We start from the raw sequence: 17,092 nt of genomic DNA on the forward strand, positions 1-17,092 counted from the left end.
GCAATTATTAAAACCTCAGTTTTCATCTAGGAACAAAAACTAAATTGTTGCACATTTACATTGAGTTCGGTTTTTCACATTACATTTGAAAAACAGTTAACAGAATTCACATACAGTAAAAGACAGGCACAAAATGATGAAAAAACATGATTTTATGTTTTGTTTCTGGTTGGATGTTTAATCAGAGAACTTTCATCTAGTTCTTTTTTTCTATTTTGCCAAAGATTTATTATCTGTACTTACAATTATGCAGTAAGAAGTAACAGTTTTCACGGATGTCACAGGGAGGATTTGCTGTGGCATTCAAGTGTGGGCTGTCAAAGTTTGGCTGCTTTGGTGTCTACCTAAGAATCAGTTTTGGCACATTTTATTCTCTATTGATTGCTTTTATAAAAGTATCACTTAATAAAAAAATCTAAAAGTTTTGAGACATTATTTTGCTCAGGATGGGAGACTGTGATGAAGTGATTCAACACAATCTGGTAGCTTCTTCTTTAGATTGTTCTTTTTTTCATGCACAGTGCTCTGAGACAACTAAATTGAATTGAATTGAATATAAAACAACACATTCTTCACAAATCCCTGCTTATTTTGAAGTAAGTTTGTTTCTATTCTGATAAAGGAGAAAGTTTGGTCATGTTTGAAATTTGGTTCTGTCAAATACTTATCAGTAGCTGGTACCTCATCAGCTGTGACTTCAGCTATGGAGCAAGGAGTAAACAAAGCCCAAAGTCTTCATCCAGGCTAGGCTAATGGCTATCCAAACTAGAGGCAATTAATTTTAGGTCTAAAAACAACAAAACAATTTTCTTTAAAATGGAAAAAACAGTTTGAAAGAACTTTACTTTTTTTGATTTTTTTACTTTTATTTTTTGATTTTGAGTCCCAGAATGCTCCATTCCAAGCTGAACAGTCAATGTGTGGTCACTTGGTTGCTACATGTTAATTTTTGCACACATCTTTCATAGCCCATGAGACACACGGTGCCCACCTCCCCTCTCAATGTAGGACTCTACACTTTGGGGGAAAAAAAACAAGTTTCCACTGATATTTGCCATTACTTTGGCCACAAAAGCTCCACACTTTTTGGCAGACAGATACCTTGGTGCACATCCATGACGTTTTGGCCATTAGACTATCATAATGGGGGTCTGTTGTGGGTACAACAGCATGCTTCTGGAAATGGAGTAGCAAAATGCTGCCATTGCTGTTCGAGGGCTTTTTAACATAAACAAACCAACCCATTCTCACTCCCAAGTCATCACAGTATTGATGCTTTTCCAAGCTTCCCTCTGCGTCTGATTTTGATGCGTCGGGTAGGCCCCTTGCGTCATTTTTTGACGAGATGGGGCGGGATCTGTTGTCATAATTTCAGAAAGTGTAGCAAATGCGCAAAAACTACCATCCCAAAGCCTAAAATTACCTTTATTCACTTTAGACATCCTGTCCCTGACACTAGTACCTAAAAGTAACCATTAACCCTGACACCTAAAATTAACCATTTTTAGAAAATGTAGGAAATTCACGTCAGCTACGTGTTCCAAAGCCTAACATTACCTAATATTCGCTGTAGACATCCTATCCCTGATCCCAGAACCTAAACTTAACCATTAATCCTGATCCCTCATGTTAACCTCAGACCCCCGACCCAAAGAACCCTGGTGACGCAACCCAGAAAAGCCGCGGGTGGCAAAGAATGACGCGAGGGGGTCACCCAACACGTCAAAATAAGACGCAGAGGGAACTTTGGAAAAGCGTTAATATGTTGACAAGTCAGGAGTGAGAATGTGTTAAAACAAACATGCCTATGAACTTCTGACAAATCTCAAAATAATGTTGTATGCAGAAGGGTGAAATGTTTGCCTGGGGGCTTGTGACAAGATGAGGCAGTCATGACAAAGCTGAAAACAAATAAATTGATGCAATTTTTGCCACTCAGCTGCTAAAACGACAGTGGATTACAGAGGTTCAGATAGACCGTGCAGAGACTAACAGTTGAAACTCAGTGAGACCCTTTAAAAGTTAAACTGTATGTTCATGTCCCCCATCACTGGGGGATTTGAATAGTGAATGTTTGTAGTTTTGGAGACGAATGTAAATTAATGATTTTTTTGTGCAATATATTCAAGTTAGTTGGAGCAACAGTGTGTATAAGAACATTGGGAGATTATTTTTGCATCAAAGACAGCACAGAGTGACCAATCCTCGTGAGCAGAGGGAAATTTTATCCTATCCAAGTACAATTGCAGAGTCAACAGGTAACCAATGGTGGCCTTATCATTTTCTCAAATGAGTGGGGTGACCTATTTATATAGAAAAGAAAATTTGTGTTTGGTAAATTATTTATTTTATCAATGCTTCTTGGCAATAAATGTTATACCGGGCATCTGACTGGCAGCACCTGGAGGTACCAGAAGCTCAAAACAAGTGTCAATAGCAACAGCAAAATGAGCTGTTTGGCAATAGCAGTGGGAATTGTCATGTGTGAAACCCACAGCTCCACAAGTGCTTCCTTACAAATATGGCATCATTTAAAAGGTAATTTAACTTTTCCAACAGTCTAAGATTTATTGGGGCAGCTGTGGTGGAGTGGTTAGGGGAGCTGTCCCGTAACCAGTAGGTTGCCAGTTTGATCCCCTGTTCCAGTCGTCTCAGTTGTTGTGTCTTTGGGCGAGATCCTTTACCGTGCCTACTGATGGTGGTGAGAAGGTCTGGTGGTGCATGGCAGCCCCAACTCTGTCAGTGTGGCCCAGGGCAGCTGTGGCTACATTGTAGTTTACCACCATCAGTGTGTGAATGTGTGAATGAGTGAAGTGCAAAGCGCTTTTTGGGGTCTGGAGGGACTCAATAAAGTGCTAAATAAGTTCAGTACCATTTACCATTTATTGCCAAGAGGCATGGTTACAACAAAGAAATAATCTGCCAAACAGATGTTCTTATTTTTTGTGTTAAGTGTAGATATATTTATGTGTAGTGGTGGTCATGTTGGATTTTGAAGTGGCAACATAATTTTTGAGAAGGACCTTTCCTTATGTCTAGATGCAGCCACAGAGCAAAATGGGAGTTGTTCCCTCAATTGTTTTTCAGTTTATTATGTATCAAAATGGACAGAGGGACTGTTGGATGGAGGGTATTTCCATGTCCCACACATGTAAAACAGAGTTACTCAACCTTACTCTAATCCAGAGACTTTTGACCCTTGGGCCACAACCAACAATTAGAAAAAATAAGAAAAGACAAATATGTGTGAGGGCTGCGTGATGTCACTGGTTTTCAACAGACTGAGTTGCAACATATTTTTAACAAAAAGTTGCAGGTAAGAAAAAAAAAGAAGAAAACCTGCCAAAAATACCAAAATTGTTTGTAAGTTTAATGCATATTTTATCAAATAATTTTGGGACTAGCTATTCAGCACCGAAGCCCTCCACAAACAGCAGCTTCTGTAAATAAATAAATAAATAAATAAATAAATAAATAAATAAATAAATAAATAAATAAATAAATAAATATTTTTTGTGTGTTAATATGTGTTTTTTGTGATGGGGGGTAATTTAATTGTGTAACAGTTCCTGGAAACTTGATCAATTTAATATTTAGAAGCTCAGGCTGTCAGAGAAAATAGTGTGAGGGGTGGAAGTGGGATGCTGTTTATTTTTGAAAACAAGATTTTAGGTCTGACATTTTCTGTTTTAGTTTTTACACAAGCTGAAGTTTATAATAATAATAAGACTGTTTTAACTGACTAAAGTTGTTTAAACATTTAAACACTTTTCTTTCTCATTTTAATCAAAATATATAACTTCTTTTAATAATCTTCAGATTCAGCAAGAGCTGAAAAGCAAAAAGTTTGGACTTCTAACTTTCTGCCTATAGATCAAAATTTAATATGTTTATTGTTTTTACAGCACACTAAAAATATCACTGTGAGTCAGAAATGCCATTTGGCACTGCAAAGAGGACTCACAAATAAATGTTTTAATTAAAACAGCGGTGATAGATGGCCAATATTAAAACACTAATTTACTGGGAAAAACATGAGTAAAAGCTGTAATTTGTGCAAATAAAGTGTCTTCTTGCGCAACAGTCTGCTACAGAAGTTCAAAATACCCCAGAGGGAGGGTCCGACGTGTTTAAAGAGACTTTTAAAGGGATGTAATAGCTCTCAATTGGCTCTCTGTCTGTCAAAAAACAAACTAGTTCTTTTCTGTTTTGAAACCGAATCAACTTAGAATTGGCTCAGTTTGATTCAGCTGCTTTAATAAACTGCAGCTGCTCTGTTAAAAGAAACGACCCCTCGAATATTTCAAAGAAATGGTGCAAAGAGATAGGACCCAGTAAGAAATGTAGAAACTCCTCTCCCGGCAGGATAATCGAGTTGTGCCTTTATTGCAGCAGTTTGAACGAGCCTCTCCACACAATGAAGGCTTTAAATGCAAACTTTGCGAGAGTTGCATGTCTATCTTTCACCACAGACACTGCTACAGCTGTCTCAGAGTGACAGAAAACAGCCTCGAGAATAACAGAGCAGAAACATACTGAGAACAAGTCGTTAACATTTTTTATTTCTTTGACTCTCCTATGTGTGTTTGGAGCGGTTAAGGCTACAATAGACTAATAAAATGCTCCCATCCCAGATGCATCCTGCTATATCCTCCTTCTGCGTATTGTGGTTAGGAGGGTACATCCTGCCACAGTCCAGGTCCCAGCAGAGCTTTTTATTTTATGAGATACTTTTCTTTCAGTTGCATCCTCCTCCCTGTGTCTGTCCCAGTGGAAACAGATATGAATGGCGACAAGAAGCCAGATGGGAGGAAAGCTATGAATCCACAGCAGTCAGTACAAATGAGGAACTCCAGTAGTAACTCTTAAGGGAGATAATGCTTGGTGCTGTGTGTTCAGTGAAGCACCAGCACTGTTGCACTAATTGCAGCAAAAGGAGCTTCATAAATATTGTATATTCAATCTGACCTGACACACAAATTAAGAGATAAATTAATGAGAGTCCCACATAGCTGAATGGTTATTTTGGCATGCGTGAATACTACAGCACCAAACAATGAGTTTTACTTTGTCCTGGGTTTATAAACAAAATGTTGCTGTAATATCTGTCATTAGATGGAATACCAATGGAAGTGCGTTACAGTGGAACAAGTGTTGTTCACTTTGCTGTGTGAACATGGGAGAATTCTTTATTTCCTCATTGGAATGATGCAACTTGGTATGTCAAAGGTGGTAAATAAGGGACAGTTTTCTTTGTGATTTAAATGGATTTATTTGAAGTTAAAACAACAACTGTATTTCAGGAAGTTGCATCACCTAAAGACTGCATTCAAAGTTCAACGTCTCATCTGAAAACTGGCCCAAAATGTTGGTAGATGTACACTGTGTGGAAGAAAACCAAACAGAAACAGATGAATGTGTTTACAGGATCAATGTTCACTCTGACATAAAGCCCTGTTTGAAGAAACAATTTCTGTTCTTGCTTTTACAGATGCAAATATTTTCTCTTCATCCCAAACCAACAAAATTAAATTTGTAGTTTGCACATTTGTCTTAATCTCTACTGCAGGATCTGAAAGTATCTTTGAAGTACAATGAAATGATGTCATTCAGATGGACTTCCTCACAGTTCAGTCTTTAGCTGAGACCCAATCCCAGGTCTACGACTCGTTCATGTTTTGATCAATTTTTACCTCCGCCAAGGGCGAGGTAATGTTTTCGGTCGCGTATATCTGTCTGTCTGTGGACAAAATTACTCAAAACCTTGTGGACGGATTGTCAAGACATTTTTACCCTTGTGTGTACTGGGCCAAGGAACACACCTTTAAATTTTGGTGATGTTCCGGATCACGATGCGGGTACAGGAATTTTTTCTTTTAACACTCTTAGATCGGCAAAGCTGTGATGCTTTCACAGGGCTTCTGTAAAAAAACAGTGAGCAGGATTGGACAGCACGGACTTCAAACTTTATGAAATTAATGTTAAAACCACATTTAATGATGAATAATTTTTGCCATAATATGCGCATTTACGGAACGTTTTGTGACCAGGAAGTGCGTGACTGCACCATGAAACCTATTTTTCCCATTTCCTCAAACACACTACATTTCTCAAACAACCAATCAAAACAGTTTGTCTCTAATAGGCTTGTAAACAGAGAGCTGCCGGGCCTCAAAGTTTGGAGACGGGGGGAGCCAGGAAGCACTTTATAAAGAGAGTCAAACCATTACAAACTCATACAAGGGGATAAAACAGACGTTTTACATGGTGAAATGTGACTGATGAAAACTTAGGAGCTTAATCCCACACCAGTTTGACCATGAATAATGTCAGGTGACGAGTCTGACTTGTTTTTTCACATTGGACTCCACCGAGAAGAAATTCTGTGCATACTGCCTGCTTAAATGTTCACTATGTCAGAACTTATAATGTGTTTCCATCTCTGCTTTTATGGATTACAGTAACTCTTACAGGACGGGGGAAATTGGTCTTGGTGGAGGTTTGCACTCTCCGAGTGCTTCTAGTTTATATTTGCTGTTGTGTCATTTCACATTTTATTTTCTTATCTTAGATAAATTAAACTTTCACACTTTCTGTTTTTGTCATATATGTTAGTGTATTTTAAAATTATTTTTATGTTGGTCAAAAAAATTAATTAGGTACATGTTGTAAAAACTTATATGATACATTATGTGTTCGTTTCGTGCATTGTGTATTTAATGGATTGCAGGGTGGAAAGTTTATCATGTTACCATGGTATATTCTAATGGATGTAACTGTCTTGTATTTGAGATGTTTTGTTCCTCCATGTGACATTGCTGCAGTTCATCTGGGACATCCAGCGGCATCTTCTTGTCTCAGTTTTACCATGAGGCTGTGGTGATGCCTGAATGTCAGTCTCCTGTAACCATGGTCTTACATTCAACATGTCTGGTCAACTCTGCCGCACTGCGCTCTGACCTCCGCAGTAAAAATTCATCCATTATAATCAATGAGAGCATTTACACTACCTCCACATGTACACAGCCATCCACCAAAATTAGATTACCGTATTTTTCGGACTATAAGCCGTGACTTTTTTCCTGAACTTTGAACCATGCGGCTTATAGTCCGGTGCAGCTTATACGTGGATGTTTTTCTTCAGCCACCAGGGGGCTCTTATGCTGCATTTGCTTCAACCACTCGCTTCAAAAAAAGAAAGAAAAAAAAAGAAAAAAGCGATCGCTTCTAGAGCCGACTGTTGACCAAGAAGCAGCGATTTAAAGATAGTCAATGGCCAAAAACTCATAAAAGGGGATAAAACAGACATTTTTCACAGTGGAATCTGACTGATAAAAACTTTGGAGCTTAATCCAGGACCAGTTTGTGGATAAACGTCGAGTGAAGAGCTGCTGACTTTTTTTTCCCGCATTGCACTCCCCGGGGAAGGAATCCCATGCAGTGACGTATGCTGGAGCGGGAGGGCTTTCCCACCACAGCTTCAGAGCCAGCATTACCCCGGGAGGACAGCGACACAGAAAGCAACACTGAACAGATACCGCTGTGTGACGCAGCTTTTCTCAGCTTGTTTAACTCTGACACTGAAGAGGAGGACTTCAATGGTTTCAGTGCGCCGGAGGACGATGAATGAGACGTTTTGTTGGACCAGAAACTGTTAAAGAAAACTTCCAAAATAAGGTCAGTTAAATGAACCGTATTCCTCCGAACTTTAATTCCTAAAGGTTTGCTTTTTATGTTTTGATGCTGAATTCACTTTTTTGACGGCACATTTGGGTGTACTGTTTTTTTATGTTGGGGGTGCGGCTTATAGTCCGGTGCGGCTTACAGTCCGAAAAATACAGTAGGTCCTATTTTTGCTGGATGGTGGACCAAGTGGGGATTTAATATACAAAGATCACACTGCACCAGCAGGAACAGGAACATTATCATTCACTATTTCACCAAATGTCCAAAGACTACCTTTTGTCAAAATCCTATATAAATGAGTATATTTATGCAAACAGTGCTGCCAAAATCTAGCATTCTATTTGGGAATCAGATCACAACATGCAGCATATGCATGCACACAAAATATGTGCATTTTATTTTGAAATGTGGATTAAAAAAAAGGACAACAGCAATGCAGTTTCAGCTGTTTTTTCCAGTCAATCTTCCAGAATGAATGAATTTGCTCTCACTTCCACATTTATCCCTGGAATTATTGCACAATCTCCTATTTCCTGCGCATGCTTCACAGAGCACCTCTGTGCTTCGCACCGGAGCAAAACGAACACAGAGTAAAATGAGATGGGAAAGAATGATGGCAAACTGTGCAGCGCAGCAGAGCGGACTGGAGCCACATCCAGTGTAAACTGGGGGTCACACACCAGTCTGTCTTTTTCATCTTCCTGCTAATTTCTTCCCTTTAACAGGCTTCAGTTTGATCATTTGTCTTCTGTTGTCCTTGTATTCAAGTTAAGTCCAAACCAAATCCACAACAGTAGCTTGTACATCAGTTTCTTCTTGTCCATCCAAACCATAAACATGACAAGTAGAAAATGATGGTCTTAAATCATTACACATCATCAGATTGGACCTGATACACAACCTGATCTGGAAAAAAGCACTGTGTAGATGTTGTTGGTATTTTTATGCCAGTTATACTCCAATAAAACAATACGTACACAACATCAACCATATGACATCTTGAATACCGTCTGATTGAAGTGGTGCATCTGCAAAGAACACGAAGGAAGACACCTGTTCAGCACCAGAAAAAAGACAAACAATAATTAAATCTATTAAATCTCTATAATCAAAATTTGAAATAATTTTGAATTTGACACTAAAATTGTGTGTTCTCTTTAAAATCAGCTTGAAACATGCCTTGTTCTATATTTCCAAGTTGTCTAGAACATTCTTTCCACAGTTAGCATCTAAGCCAATCAGAGGAGGGCATTGTCTATTGGTGGGGAGTTTACTGGTCACCTTGATACAGGCCTTTATTTTACAACAGAAACATACAAAAATGAGTTGAAGGATTCAAATTTGAGACTAGAAAGTCTAGAAAATCAAGCTTGAAGCTAACTGAAAAGAAGAACTGTTTTCTATGTGGCTCGGAAGGTGTGCTGCAGCATTTCACGTGAACATCAACACCACCAGAAACACACAACTCACTTCATCATACCAGTTATCCTCAGAGTCAATGTATACCTTGCAATGTCAGCTTTTTTATCTCTTCTGCCCTTTTTTTATTGAGAACATTAGATGTAATATGTGGCTACCTATTTATGGGTAAAAAACTCTATTCCACGGTACTGAATGAAATCCCATAACCTTTCTTGATGACAGGTTTACTTTTTAAATGTTTTTATAATAAATTGGCCTATTTAGTAGGTTACGTTACATTATAATTTGTTCATAAAAGATTGTTAATGTTTAGACACTTTAGAAATTATGTTATACATAAATCAAATGGTGTGAAAAAGAGACAACTTTGATGCATTATCATTAGCTGCGTTTCCATTGACCATGAAAATGCACAAATTAGAATTTCGAAAATAAATTTGCTAAATTGAAACACGTCAATTTAGAAAAGAATTATGTTTTTCGACAACATGTTTTTGCGCTAGGATGAGGTGGTTTTTCGGCCGTATCGAAATTGGTGTTTTTCGCAAAACTGCAATGGAAACACTTTTTTCGCATCACGGGAGTCACGTGATCAACAACCGGCTGTTTCTACTGGCGAAACAGACGACGACGAAGAAGATAACAGGAAGTAGAAGTAGTAGTAATATCACAGAAGTAGTATAAAATAGTAAACTCACCGACTACAATTTCCCAAAAACACAGTACACATAGTCACTCCCAAGTAGGGACTTGTCTCTGGAAAGCCTCGATAAAAGACGCCGACGTCTCCTCTGATGATGAGCGCTAGTGTCGTGGTAGCAACATGCTATGTGTTTACATCCATCACTGCCATGTTTGTAATGACTTATTGTGACAACAAACGTATTCACGTGACTTTAATAGCATTTCTTACTTAATGGAAACATCGCAGTTGTGAAACTGTGTCTTTCCGACATTAACAGAATATCGACAAAGTTTTGTGCACATTTGCAACGGAAACACAGCTACAGAAAACATCTAGAATATTGCATTCATAAATACTCATTGAACAAAAAAATTGAATGAATGAATGAATTAATTAATTGATTAATGTGTGCATGGATGACACTTACATACTTTACAGATGTACGACAAAAAATGGTGTAAAGTTCTGACCAATGAAACAAACTACATTCTAAAATCTGTGTTTACAGCTCTCTAGTTTTTCATGTATTTTGGGCTCATCTGATAGATTTTATTGTAGATTAGTGTTTATCATCAAATAATATGAAAATATGGACATTTTTTTAGTTATAAAGTACCTAAAAAGATAAAGTATGAATCATAATAATTTCTTGAGCTCAAGCATTAAGTTAGAATTTGAAACCACAGCTGCATCACTTGGCTCAGTCCATCAGTCCAAGTCTCACGTGTCTTTTTTTTTTTCTGCATGAAATGTGGCAACTATAAACAAAGTGTTAGCACTGCATAGCATGCAACTGTGCAGTGTTACTGTTGGGTCATTGCTTTGTAACTTTTGTTATTATGGTGCATATGGGATGTCTCAGAGTTCATGCTACAAACCGTTTCCCACAAATATTTTGGCAGCCTGCTGTAGCTCATGCTCTGTACGTGAAAGTATCAGATAATTACAGAGGCAACGTGCCATTATTTTCTCACAGCTATGAATCACTTTACAAACTAGAGACACAAGGCACAAAAGGAACAAAAGTGGTATTTTTGTTACTTTGAGTATCACGCTTAATAAACTGCATGGTAAATTTATATATTGGTTGCATTTTTAAGATGTTCATTTTGTTTTAAAGTCTGTGTGAGTACTGCAGTGATGCTGGCTCCATGGTATTGGTGGTGGGGGCCACTGGTGCTTTATACTTAAAGGGGCGATATCATGTAAAATCAACTTTTTTGAGTTTTATATCATGTTATAATGTTAAACTCTTACAAAAAAACATGCCCAAAGCCTTGCTCTGACTCATTCATCATGTTTGAGAAATCCTGCAGTGTTTTTATGAAGCCATGCTGAGGAGCAAAACAACAGGTGGGGACCAGAAACACCTTTTGGAACCAGGAACGCCCCTGGGACGTGTCTTTAAGCCGAACTTCCTCATGGCAGAGCGCACCCCCCACCTCACCACACCCCACACACCCCGCCCATGACTCCTGCAGGCTCTCAGGTGAAAGTGAAAGTGAAACCTAACYGTCTGCTGAGCTCTCAACATTAGTTCTCACTCAGTGAGGCTCTTTTCAGATTAAAAATACCTTTGAGGAAATGTTTTTTCAGATGCCAAGTATAAATCATGGCAAACACCCCCACCCCTGCCCCCGCCCCACCGAAATGGGCAAAACGGAAGCGGAAGGGGGTTCTTAAAGAGACAGAGGCCAATTTCAAGGCATTTAGAAGAGGAAGTGATGAGAAGATAAGTTTATTTTCTATTTAAACATAAAAACAGCATTTTAATAACAGCTAAAGGTGACAGATACTTTATTATGGTATAGTATTTAAATGTATGCCTGAGAAACACATAATATTGGCCCTTTAAATGTGTTACACTAATCAGATTACAGTCCAAATGAAGAAACAAGAAGTACAAAAAATAAAATAAAAAACTTTGGGGAGACAAAATGCACCATTTCAAATTGATGTCATATTTGACGTTGTTGCGCAATCACAGAGTTATGCAGTGAATTCAAACCATTCAGAGTTTCTCCATCTTTTCAGCCTCACAGCCTGGAATTGACGTTTGCATTTCTTAAATCAGCAGAAGCCTTTTTTTATTTAAAACAACTTGAAGGTGAGAAAACACTTTCAAGCTTCGGCCCAAGCAGTGATCCAACATGAGCTTTAGATCCCATTTAAAAGACAGCCAAGGTGAAACAGGTACAGAAGTGCAAAATAAGTGAAAATGCAGCATGCTTGAGTGCTAAGTGACAGGAGATGATATGTCTTTAGAACATAAAAGTCTTTAAAAAAAACTTGAATAAGAAAAGGACACTCCTTCTGTGACGGATAATAATGTTCTCTTTAGTTTAAATGTGCACTGCAAAAAAATACATAAATAAATAAAATCATGAATTTACCTGTTAACCTTTGGGCATAAAATACCATAAAATGCCTTAAAAAGTACACACAAAATAAATGAAGTACTGCTTTTGAACCCTTTAGAGTAAATTCACAAGCTTGGTCTCTTTTTAAAGTTAATAATCTGAATTTTTAACTACAGCAGTCATATTTGTTGTAACTAACTAGTATTTAGTATATTGAAGTAAATTTACAAAAATCAAGATATTTTTCTACCAAAATTTTTATTTTTTATTAATAAAGTGTAGCATATGCATTATTTAAAACCCAATACACTGCAATTATAAGGTTTAAATAAAACCTAATAAAGGATTCAAATAGGCTAGTTGATCAGAAGAACGGGTTGCGACTCTAAGGAGTGGACAGAGACTGAAGGTTTTGCGTTTACCAGTGCCATATTTATAGTGCAACCAAATACAAATTTACAATTTTAAATAGTGAATATAAACATTTAAACAAATGGCCATTCAAAATAAATAGATAAACAGCGCACATAAATAAAGATAACCAAATAAACCAAACAAAAATTCAATGATTCAAAGATTTTTTTCATAAATAAAAACAACAAGTCCAACATTACTTTTCCCCAACCCTTCAGCTCATTAAAACCCCAGCTGGGTTTAAAAAGTGCAAAGGGTTTTGTGCAGATCCTTTTGTGGAGGGGACCATAAAGCAGCACTGATGTTGGGGAAAAAGTTCATAGACTGCAAGGTTGTTCTGCAGATCCTCTTAGAGGGGATAATAAGCAATAATAGAGTAAAAAAGAGTTCGCAGGATACAAGGAGCCTCCTACCAGCCCGACTAGAGAGGTCTTCACACAGTGTGATCATCTTTAGGTAGGCTCGAGGCATGGTCCATCAGCTCGCCATCAAAAGGTTGACACCTGGCCAATTCCGCTGTTTACACTTCGCACAAACGCCCATTCGCTTCAACTCGGGTCACGATAGATGACTGCTGTAGCTCTGCTCCGTTCAGCACGCACCTCTACCTGCCACACATACTTCCGCTCTCGCTTATAAACTCTTCTGGTAGGTCGAGACACCACATGTGACCACAGAAAGACCCGCAGCGATTGGCTACAACTATAAAGTCAACTCTCGCGAGAACTACCACCAACTGTATAGGAAATATCGCGAGACTTTACTGCAGAAGCGAACATTTAAGGCAGAACAGAATAAGGGAGTAAGGAAGACAGATTCCGATTTAACACCTGGGTTACAAAAGTATTACAGAATATGAAGGGCATGAGATATCAATAAACAATTTTTACTGGGCTAAAATATAAATTCCCAACTATTACCAGTTCAAATTTGGTAACAGTAGCATAAAATATGAATATTTGAGTCATAGTACAATCCAGCATGTCTCATTTGCATATTTGTACACTTGTAAAATATGTCCAAACTGTACACTTTGTCTAAAACAATGTAATTTCTAAATGCTTCAACACAGGGACTTCACTCTGAGCTCAAATTAAAGATAAAACCCCCACAAAACACATTCTACCATCAATATTTACTCACAGCATGATTAAATTAAAGATATATATTAGTGTTCAGAAATATTTAGACCAACTGGAGTACATTGAGCCAAATTTCTGCCAATAAACAACCAAGCCACAAGAATAAACAAATATATCCTTATTTCTTTCAAAGCATTAACATTCCACACAGCTTATAAAACCACCAACAGCGAAAAAAAAAAGTTTATCACTCACATTTGACACATTTGTCCTCAAATATGACGAAATTAGCAATTCAAAATGCCCGACCGGAGGTGTTTTCATCCAAATATTTTTACTTCTCCTGGCCACAAAAATCACTCTTCCATGTCTTGAAGCACTCTAAATGCTTAATAACAAATATATTTTCACCTTATCAGCAGGTTTAGTCAGCTAACTGGCCAAAAAACAATGGAAAAAAAACGTTTTCCTGTGAGCGTAGCTTCCTTCGGTAGCATTGCAGGACTGTCTAAATATGGCGACCTACTCTGTGTTTACCTTGTCCGTCACTAAACAAAGTTCCCACCCCCTCTATATATACACCAAATGAAAGGTATGATGATTGGCTACACAGCTGTGGCATCAGAACGAAGCTCGAAGCTGATTGGCCAATTTTACAGTCAATCAAACCCAGGATGACGGAAATCGGAAATTGGTCACTTCTCATATATTATTGGCTCTGGACAGCCGATACTTGAACCCAGTTGGTCAAATGAGATTTCAAATGAAAGAGGAGGACCTAGACATCAATTTTGATGCATTGCACACGGACACAGGTTGAACGGAAACACACAACAGCCTTTCAAAATAAAACAAAACAAAAATGACACACGGGCGTTCTGCTGAATGTTAACAGGAAACAAGTTGAGCTGAGTGAAGGAGCCAGCAGAGAGGAAGAGGTTGTTTTTTCTACCTTACCTGTCACAACATCAGTGAGCTCCTGAGACATGTGTTGGCTCTGGTGGACCCATTCTCCATTGCACTTAAAGAAGATCTGGAGCGCCGGCCGGGCTTGACACCGCAGCTTGATGGGGTTGCTTTTAATAATGTAGGCATCAACAGGCTCCTCCAGGAAGCGGGGGAGGGTCCCAGACTGACCATGGTGCAGGGCTTCACCTCTGGGTCCTGGAGACAAACATGACAACCAGATAAGATTCAAACAAAAACAAAATGTAGGAGTTTTACCTGTTCGGAGGAACACGACTGACAGAAATCGTCACCATCTATTTCCTGAGCGGCGGACAGACAAGCTGCCTCTCTGTGCACCACACATTCAGTCCATCTCTTCCTGCTCGTCGAGATCACAGCGTTATCCATTTCATGTTGTTATTTTAACCTCAAATGCAAAATAATTTTTTAAAACATTCCTCATTATTACAGGTATGTGAAACAATCATTCATACAACGTCAAACTAATAAAGTGTTCAGAGAATCGCAGCAGTGAATAATTTATCACAGAAGACTGTGTGCAAACAAACACAAACATACTGATAGTAAAATATATATGATTTATATTTTAGCTAGTTTTTTTAGCTTTCTATTCTCATTATTTCGAGGTGATTATCTCTCCTGAGAAATGGCCAGGTTTGGGTAAGTTATCTCTATAACCCCAATATATGTTGTGTATTCTAAAAAAGTGCATCAGGAGAAATTAATATTAGTTACAAGGCAAGAAATCACACAACTGTGGAAGTTTTTGCAGCTTTTTTTTTATTGCAATGCACTTTTTATAGCAGCATATAATCACCATCACTTCATAAAAACTTGACAACTCTAAATTATGCAAGCTGTTTCAAATTCACAAGTTTTTAAATAGTAAGCAAAATTTAGAAGTGCTTTTCACCTCACAGCACAACCTTCTTGAAGGATAAATAAATCTGTGTGAAAAGCAGTCATGTAGTCTGATGAATAAAAATCAGAAATACTAACTAAGGATACCAAAGAACCGGATTACACAGGTTTTAGTCAGTTAATCCAGATTTGAACCAAAAGAAAAGCTTCAAGAATTAATGCATCTGTGGCATAAACATGAACCAAGCACAATATGCTGCTAGCAATGCTTCTTGATTTTCAAAGAATGTATGACTTTTTAAAGCTCTACAATCTGAAAATATCACAATAACAAACATCCTAAATAAAGAACCGGGCACTTTAATAGGTACACTCACCGGTCAGTTTATTAGGTACACCTTGCTAGTACCAGGTTAGACCCCCTTTTGCCTTCAGAACTGCCTTAATCCTTCATAGCATAGAATCAACAAGGTACTGGAAACATTCCTCAGAGAGTCTGGTCCGTATTAACATGATAGCTAGTGATGCCAGATCGATACTGAAATATCGATACTACCGATACCAGAACTTTATGTTCTAGAATCGATACTAAAATCAAAATATTGATACTTTGATACTTTAGTTATGTCACATAATATCATTAACAGGAAAATAGTGGAAAATAACTAAACTATTCAAATCATGTCTAAATCATATGTGGTTGGCGGGAACTACTTTTTCTTCCGCTTGAATAATACTTAAGGACAGTGGCATGTGTTCAGTCAGTTACTCAGTCTGTAGATGTACGGCAGGTCATTTTAACATAAAATCTGCTTCGTCTGACTGTCTGTAATTGCATTCTAGATGAGGGGTTCCCAAACATTTTCATGCCATGGCCCCCCAAACAGCATTAGCTCTGGCCAAGGACCTACTTGCAAACCCACAAACAAAGCTACAAAATATACAAAGTAACAACTTTTAGAATATTTTCTCACTTTTATTCACTATTCAAAGAGTATTGTATTTCTTTAGAATAAGAATTTAAAATTGTGCTAAACAAAAGTAGTGTTAGGGTTAGAAAGACTTTTAAATTAAATAAATTACTATTATTTATAAAGCGGTTATTTGAAAATTACTACTTTTTAAGATTTACCAGACACATTATGTGTGTTATCGAAGTATCAGTATTGGATCAGTATTGCCGATACCAGCCACATTTTACTTGGTGTCAGTATCGGTAAGAAAATTGGCAGTATCAAACATCACTAATGATGGCATCACTCAGTTGCTGCAGATTTGTCGGCTGCACATCCATGATGAGAATCACCTGTTCCACCACATCCCAAAGATGCTCTATTGGATTGAGATCTGGTGACTGTGGAGGCCATTTGAGTACAGTGAACTCATTGTCATGTTCAAGAAACCAGTCTGAGATGATTCCAGCTTTATGACATGGCGCATTATCCTGCTGAAAGTAGCCATCAGATGTTGGGTACATTGTGGTCATAAAGGGTCAGCAAGGTCAGCAACAATACTCAGGTAGGCTGTGGCGTTGCAACGAAGGGGCCCAAAGATTGCCAAGAAAAGATTCCCCACACCATGACACCACCACCACCAGCCTGAACCGTTGATAC

The 17,092-nt window shown here is 38.0% G+C and overlaps 1 protein-coding gene across 1 annotated transcript in view; it reads right to left on the reverse strand.

The window, feature by feature from the left end:
* Nucleotides 1–15,005, reverse strand: part of unc5da (unc-5 netrin receptor Da) — a gene marked incomplete in the record, with an annotated part of 274,340 nt that extends 259,335 nt beyond the window's left edge. The window contains 3 exon segments of the mRNA XM_014001635.1: nucleotides 14,607–14,813; nucleotides 14,874–14,891; nucleotides 14,936–15,005. Coding sequence (XP_013857089.1) covers nucleotides 14,607–14,813; nucleotides 14,874–14,891; nucleotides 14,936–15,005 — 295 coding nt within the window.
* Between the last annotated feature and the right edge of the window lie 2,087 nt (nucleotides 15,006–17,092).

The sequence above is a fragment of the Austrofundulus limnaeus genome, unplaced genomic scaffold, assembly GCF_001266775.1.
Source record: "Austrofundulus limnaeus strain Quisiro unplaced genomic scaffold, Austrofundulus_limnaeus-1.0 Scaffold10, whole genome shotgun sequence".
NCBI classification, from domain to species: Eukaryota; Metazoa; Chordata; class Actinopteri; order Cyprinodontiformes; family Rivulidae; genus Austrofundulus; species Austrofundulus limnaeus.